General features: G+C 38.5%; 1 protein-coding gene across 2 annotated transcripts in view; it reads right to left on the reverse strand.

Moving 5' to 3' along the window:
• The window catches only part of ABCB7 (ATP binding cassette subfamily B member 7), a 162299-nt gene extending 154853 nt beyond the window's left edge, over positions 1–7446 (reverse strand). For both annotated transcript variants that reach the window (XM_006068268.3, XM_025276884.2), the window contains exon 1: positions 7238–7446. In XM_006068268.3, the coding sequence (XP_006068330.1) occupies positions 7238–7405 (168 nt within the window). In that variant the 5' untranslated portion in view covers positions 7406–7446. The remainder of the gene's footprint in view (positions 1–7237) is intronic.
• Positions 7447–8347: the final 901 nt, after the last annotated feature.

An 8347-nucleotide genomic window follows, 5' to 3' on the forward strand; every position in this document is an offset into this window, starting at 1 on the left:
CTATAACTCACTGCTGCTGCTGCTGCTAAGTCTCTTCAGTCATGTCCAACTCTGTGCGACCCCATAAACGGAAGCCCACCAGGCTCCCTGGTCCCTAGGATTCTCCAGGCAAGAACACTGGAGTGGGTTGCCATTTCCTTCTCTGGTGCATGAAAGTGAAAAGTGAAAGTGAAGTCACTCAGTCGTGTCCGACTCTTAGCGACCCTGTGGACTACAGCCTACCAGGGTCCTTCATCCATGGGATTTTCCAGGCAAGAGTACTGGAGTGGGGTGCCATTGCCTTCTCCTAGAATTAAGTTATAAAATACTTAGAAGAAAACCTAAGGGTAAATCTTCATTACCTCAGATTTGGCAATGGATTTTTAGCTATAACACGAAAAGTATGAGCAATAAAAGAAAAAAAATAGATAAATTTGACTTCAACAAAATGAAAAACTTCTGTGCTTCAAAGTACACTATCAAGGAAGAAAGAGACAATCTACACAATGAGAGAAAATATTTGCAAGTCATCTATCTGATAAGGGACTTGAATATAGAATAAGGACTCTCATATCTCAATAATAAAAAGAACAATAATCCAATTAAACATTGGGTAAAGGACATGAATTGACATTTCTCCAAAGAATACATACAAATGGCCAATAAGCACATGGATAGTTGTTCAACATCTTTAGTTATCAAAGAAATACAAATCAAAACCACAAGGAGACATGACTTCACACCCACCAAAATGGCTAGACTAAAAAAGTCAGATAACAACTAATAGCTAGGATATAGAAAAATTGGTACCCTCAGACACTTCTGACAATAATGTAAAATCCTGTAGTCACTCTGAAAACCAGTTTGGCAGCTTCATAAAGAATTAAACATAGAATTACCATATGACCCTACAAATCTACTCTTATGTATACACCCAAGAGAAATGAAAATATTATGTCCATATAAAACTTGTACATAAATATTAAGCACCATTATTCATATCAGACAAAAGATGGAAACAACCTGAATGACTATCAACTGATGAATGAATAATCTTACATCCATATCATCAAATATTATTCAGCTATAAAAAGAAATGAAGTATTTAATGAATGCCATAACATGGATGAACCTTGAAAACATAATGCTAAGAAGCCAGTCTCAAGACCAAATATTAAAAGATTCCATTTATGTGAAATGTCCAGAATGGACAAATCTATAGAGACTGAACATAGATTAATGTTGTATAGGCCTGGTGGGGAAGGGGGAATGAGGGTGATAGCCAAAAGGTTTCTTTCTGAGGTAATGAAAATGTAAAACTGACTGTGGTGATGGTGGTATGTATTGCTGAATATACTAAAACCCATTGAATATAATAAACCCATTGAATTGTACACTTTAAGTGGGTGACTTTTAGATGTGTGAACTAATCCCAATAAAGATGTTTTAAAAAAAATGAAGAAAGTACATTATCAGTGTCAGGATCAAGAGTTAAGAACTCATTAAACATAGATTTAAAAAGCACTATGGATTACGTATATGATGCCTCAGTTTCTACCACATCAATATTAATGAAATAAATCCAAAATTCTTTCAAAACTTGTTAAGTCTTTTTAATATGAATTAGTATAATAGAGAGGCAACTGTATAATAATCATTATAATTTAGGTCTTATCATATGAAATCTTTCCATTTTAAGAAAAAACTTTTTCTTAATAAATAAACTCAAATAAATAATAATAAACTCAAAATGGATTAAATACCTAAATGTAAGGCCAGACACGCTAAAACTCTTATCTTAGAGGATAGGATAGCCAGAACACTCTGACATAAATCACAGCAAGATCTTTTTTGATACACTTCCTAGAGTAATGAGAATAAAAATTAACAAACGGGACCTAGTTAAAAGCTTTTTGCACAGGAACAGAAACCATGAACAAAACACAGAATGAGATGTGACAGACAAGGAATTAATCTCCAAAATATACAAACAGCTCATGCAGCTCAATAGAAAAAAAAAAACAATGAAAATATGGGTGGAAGACCTAAATAGACATTTCTCCAAAGAAGACATACAGATGGCTAAGAGGCACATGAAAAAATATTCAACATCACTAATTATTAGAGAAAGGAGAATCAAAACTACAATGAGGTTTCACCTCACATCAGTCAGAATGGCCATTATCAAAAGATCTACAAACAATAAATGCTGGAGAGGACTTCCCTTGTGGTACAGTGGATGGGAGTCTGCCTGCCAATGCAGGAGACACGAGTTCAATTCCTTGTATGGGAAGATTCCACATGCAGTGGAGCAACCAAGCCCATGCACCACAACTACTGAGCCCACGCACTAGAGCCTGCAAGCCAGCACCACAACTACTGAAGCCTGTATGCTCTGGGGTCCACGAGCCACAACTACTGAGTCCACACGCCACAACTACTGAAGCCCTTGCACGTAGAGTCTGTGCTCTGCAGCAAGAGAAGCCACTGCAATGAGAAGCCACTGCAACAAAGAGTAGCCCCCACTCGCCACAACTAGAGAAAGCCTGCACGCAGCAACAAAGACCCAGCTCAACCAAAAATTAATTAATTTTAATTAACTAATTAAAATTAATTAAATTAATAATTAAAATAATTAAAATTAAAATTAATTAAATTAACTGGGAATGTAAATTGTTAACAGCTGCTGTGGAGAACAGTATGGAGGTTCCTTAACTTAAAAAAAGCTACTATATGACCCTTCAGTCCTGCTCCTGGGCAAATATTCAGGAAAAAACATAATTCAAAAAGATACATGTACCCCAATATTCATTGCAGCACTATTTACAATAGCCAGGACATGGAAGCAACCTAAAGGTCCATCAACAAAGGAATGAATAAAGAAGATGTGGTACATATATACAAGGGACTATTACTCATCCATAAAAAAGAACAAAATAATGCCATTTGCAGCAACATGGATAGACCTAGACACTGTCATACTGAGTGAAGGAAGTCAGAGAAAGACAAATACCATGTGATACTGCTTATATGTGGAATCTAAAAAAATGATACAAATGAACCTATTTACGAAAAGGAAATAGAGTCACAGATGTAGAAAGCAAACTTATGGTTACTAGGGGAGAAGAAGGTAGGCATAAACTGGGAGATTGGGACTGACATGTACAAACTGCTATATTTAAAATGGATAACCAACAAGGACCTACTGTATAGCACAGGGAACTCTGCTCAATGTTATATGGCATCCTGGATAGGAAGGGAATTTGGGGAAGAATGGATACATATATGCATGGCTGAATCCCTTTGCAGTCCACTTGAAACTATCACAACACTGTTAATCAGCTATACTCCAATATAAAATAAAAAGCTTAAAAAAATAAAATAGACAACTAATAACCTATTATATAGTACAGGGAACTCTACTCAATATTGTAATGACCTATATGGGAATAGAATCTAAAAATAATAGATATATGTATATGTATAACTGATTCACTTTGTTGTACAGCAGAAACTAACACAACATTGTAAATCAACTATACTTCAATAAAAAACTATTTTTTAAAAATGAAGAAAGTATCAGTGTCAGGACCGAGAGTCAAGGACTCGTTAAACAGAAAAAAGGCACTATAAATTAAGTATATGATGCAATTTCTAACATATCAATATTAATGAAATAAATATAAAATTCTATCATTCAAAATTCTTAAGTTCTTTAATATTAATTAGTATAGTAGAGAGGCAAGTGTATAATAATCATTATAATTTAGGTCTTATCATATGAAATGTTCCCATTTTAAGAAAAAACTTTTAAGCATTTCCCTCTATGAATAGTGGTCTAGTATAATAATTAGATAATGGGTTTCCCAGGTGGCTTGGTGGTAAAGAATCTGCCTGCCAAGCAGGAGATGCAGGTTCAATCCCTGGGTCAGAAAGATCCCCTGGTAAAGGAAATGGCAACCCACTCCAGTATTCTTGCCTGGAGAATTCCATGGACAGAGGAGCTTCGTGGGCTACAGTCCATGGGACTGAAAGAGTTGGAAACAACTCAGTGACTAAACAATTATTAGATAAGTATCTTTATGACTCAACACACATTCACTGTGTGAGTAGTGTCTGTCACAGTCTTAATTACCCTTATATAAATATCTAACACACAAAAGGCAATAAACAAATGAATGGCCTTAATGGCTGTCATTTATCTATACTAGAACTTAGTCTCCTCATCTGCAAAATTAGAAGGCCTGGATATGATCTTTTCTATAGTAGTACCATTCAATAGAAATTTCTACAATGGAAACATTCCATATCTATATGGCTACTCAGTCTTTAAAATGTAACTAATGCAACTGAGGAATTAGATTTTTAATTTAAACAGCCACATGAAGCTAGCAACTACCACACTATACAGCACAGCTCTAGGGCATAATCCTGTGTGAAAAATATGTTTCCCAATACATCACTGTAACCACATACAGGTGGGAATATGCATGAGTGTGCATGGCTCGGCTTAAAAAAAAAAAAAAGAACTCCCATATGATCTAGCAATTCCATTTCTGGGAATATATACAAAGGAAATGTAAATACTAACTCCAAAAATATCTGCACCCCCATGTTCATAGTAGCATCACTTACAATAGCCAAGACATGGAAACAACCTAAGTGTCCATCAATGGATGAATGGACAAAGCTATGAGATCATGCATGCATGTGTGCTAAGTTACTTCAGTCGTGTCTGAAGCTTTGTAACCCTATCGACTGTAGCCTGCCAGGTTCCTCTGTCCATGGGATTCTCCAGGCAAGAACACTGAAGTGGGTAGCCATGCACTCCTCCAAGGGATCTTCCCCACCCAAGGATCAAACCCGCATCTCTTAAGTCTTCTGCACTGGCAGGTGGGTTCTTTACCACTAGCACCACCTACTAAGCCCCAGGAATGACACACATACACTCATAAAACAATACTTTCCTAAATACATATAAAGCATTGATATTTTCTTTCCTATTCTACTAAATTTCATTTAAAAACAGTGCTGATCCAACCACTAATATGACTTCATAACACAGCACTAAGGTTCCTTTCAGCTCTAAAATACACTATACATACTAATGATTTGTTCTAAAATTATGCACTCAGTGTTTATTTTGTAATCTTAACCACAAGTAACTAATTAATCTGAAAATTTGCCTCAGGTTCTATCAGGGTCCACTTTAAAAGCCTTATTATCATTCATTTCCCTGTTAAACCCACATTTTCAAACAAGAGGCAAGAGTTGCATGCCTTTAAGTAGAAAACAATGATAACATCTTTTCCTTGCTTTTTACACTTCAGAAATGGTAACCAAAGGAAATGGCAGGATATAGAGGAGAGAGTGGAGGAAACTGTGGGGATAGTGTTCACGTAAAGAGAAAGCTAACTTTTTTATTGCCATTACTTCCTCTGAAATTCTTAATGACTTCTCCTTCCCCCTCATTCTGGGAGCCTGAAAGTCCTACAAATTTAATCTTAACTTCATCTGGCTTATTAGAGGACTAGAGAACAAGACTGGTTCCCAAGAGATCACATGTTACACATTTCAACTACAAAATGCTTTTAAAAAAACTTTACTAAAAGGATGTGATTTGCTTCTCTAGCCCAATCTGCCATCTCCTATTATGAACTCCGGTTCATGCTCTCTCACCTGTGGGCCTTTGCACATGCTATTCCCTCTTTAACTAACTTCTAATTTTTCAGATCTTGGCTTAGATATCAGTTACTCAAGGCAATTTTCTCCACCTCAAGATTAGTTTTGATGCCTCTCATGTATATTCTTCCAGTACTTTGTACCTTCCCCATCATTGCACTACTGTATTATAACTGTTTTAAATATTTATTGACAAAGAATAAAAACTTAAGAGGTTGCTTATCATATAAAGCTGACAACATTTTTTTAAATTTTATTTTATTTTTAAACTTTACATAATTATATTAGTTTTGCCAAACATCAAAATGAATCTGCCACAGGTATACATGTGTTCCCCATCCTGAACACTCCTCCCTCCTCCCTCCCCATACCATCCCTCTGGGTCGTCCCAGTGCACCAGCCCCAAGCATCCAGTATCCTGCATCGAACCTGGACTGGCACCTCGTTTCATACATGATATTTTACATGTTTCAATGCCATTCTCCCAAATCTTCTCACCCTCTCCCTCTCCCACAGAGTCCATAAGACTGTTCATGATCCAGATGAACAAGGGGTGCCAATTAAGCTTTTGTCAATTATAGGCAATAAAAAGATATACTGAAGTACAAGCTTATAAAAATAACAATTTAAAAAACTATTCTAAAATGAGAGATAATAATGAATACAAATATTAAGAAGCACTGTAGCCACAGCTACATTCATTAGCTAAAGATAAGATTATGGCTTCCAAAATGACCTGTGTACACATAGGAACACCATTTTCAGATCAAAGGATAAAGGTGTTTACATATAAATTTAGGGCGGTCTATGTTTTGGAGACAGAGATAATTACGGTTTGAGCCTATCAAGGAGCACTGTCAGCAAGGGAGCTAACTGGAGCTAATTCAATTTGCCGCTTGTTTATAGGTAGCTTGTAATCTTCCAGCGCCTTCCAAATTACTACTTCCCGCTGAGTAAAATCTCAACCATTGGCAAATTGGTCCCAAACTCTATTACTAACTTTGGAAAGTAGCCCAGTTTTCCTTGCATTTAGAAAAGTAAGCTGCCTGGGAGTGGTGTCTCAGTGTGTGTGTGGTAGTCGCTCAACCATGTCCGACTCTTTGCGACCCCATGGATTGGGGCCAGCCAGGCTCCTCCGTCCGTGGGACTGTCCAGGCCAGAATACTGGAGTGGGTAGCCATTTCGCTTCTCCTGGGTATCTTCCCCACCCAGGAATTAAACCCTGGTCTCCCGCATTGCAGGCAGACTCTTTACCGTCTGAGGCACTAGGGAAGACTATGATGGTGTTTACCCTGCCTCTTAAATTCAGAGGAAAAACTGGAAATTATGAGCGTCACTAGTGCTCCAGGTGCCCTCTGCCCGAAACCTTATGTCCCGTTCCCACTTACTGTACCCTAAAGATTTTCTTCACCCTCTCCTCACATTTCTAACCCTAATTTCCTTCACTAATGCTGCTCCAAGTCAGCCCTGACCTTTCTTCTTTGTACTGTCTCTGACTCAAAGATACAAGAGCAATCTTTTCCCTATAGGTCCCCTTGTCCTTCACCCTACACATTCCAAGTGAAGGGCATCTCACCTGAGAGATTCCAGCAGTTCCCGAGCCGTGGAGCTGATGTGACCCCCACTGCGGACCTGGGCTCCGGAAAGAGACTAGAGGCCGAATCCGATTGACGGCGTGCCGGCGCTTTTCGAAAGCAACCGCCGCAGCTGCCCAGCGCCAGGAATGTATCGCGAGCAGCGCCATCTTGAGCGAGGAAAGAGGAACCGAAGTAGAGGATTGTGGGACTCTGGCGGTCGGAACTCGCTACCTTCATCCTTCTCCCCCTCCCTCTCTCCCTCCCAGGCGGAGACAGGAAATAGCTTCTCTGTGAAGATTCAGCCACTTTAGCGTAAGGTTTTCGAGTGTTTTTCTTACGCAGCCGGGAATATCGGAATAACATTGCTTTTCTTAGCTTCGATTTGTCAGATAAAACACAGGATGCGCAGTTAAATTTGAGTTTCAGATAAACAGTGGATCATTTCTTAGTATAGTTAGGTCCCAAAACCGTATTTGCTAAATCCAGCAACCATATCTTGTCAGTCATCTCACTCTTCTGCCGACTCCAACTCGGTGCCGAGATCCCCTCTCTCCATTTTCCCTCTAAATAGTCTCATCACTCTCCTGTGTACTACTGCTTAGGGCAGATTAAACTACAGATATTGATGTCCCCAGGGAGAAGCTTCATCTGTGAGATACACTGTGAGATTCACTTGCTGTGTTGTTGTTGTTTAGTCGCTAAGTCGTGTCCGACTCTTTTGTGACCCCATGGACTGTAGTTCGCCAGGCTCCTCTGTCCATGGGATTTTCCAAGCAATAATACTGGAGTGGGTTGCCGTTTCTTTCTCCCTGCGGTGTTGTAAGCGCTTTCATTTGGCTGATCGTTGTTCGCACAAACTTTGGAGCAGTTTTCCGTTGGTTTTCTGTTGCTCTTGGGAGGGTTTTATACGCACGAACACACACACCCCTTTACTCTGCTAATTTGCCTCTGTGCCTCTTCCTTTTGGTTTCTGCAGTATCTAATTATTGTGAAGCAGCTAGATTTGCTGAAGGATGGTAAAATGAAAATGTATGCAGAGAAGTTCATGTTTAAAGACGCATTTATATTCTTTTGTCACCACTATCATCCACAAAATGATGTTGAAATAT

The sequence above is a fragment of the Bubalus bubalis genome, chromosome X (assembly GCF_019923935.1).
Source record: "Bubalus bubalis isolate 160015118507 breed Murrah chromosome X, NDDB_SH_1, whole genome shotgun sequence".
NCBI lineage: Eukaryota > Metazoa > Chordata > Mammalia > Artiodactyla > Bovidae > Bubalus > Bubalus bubalis.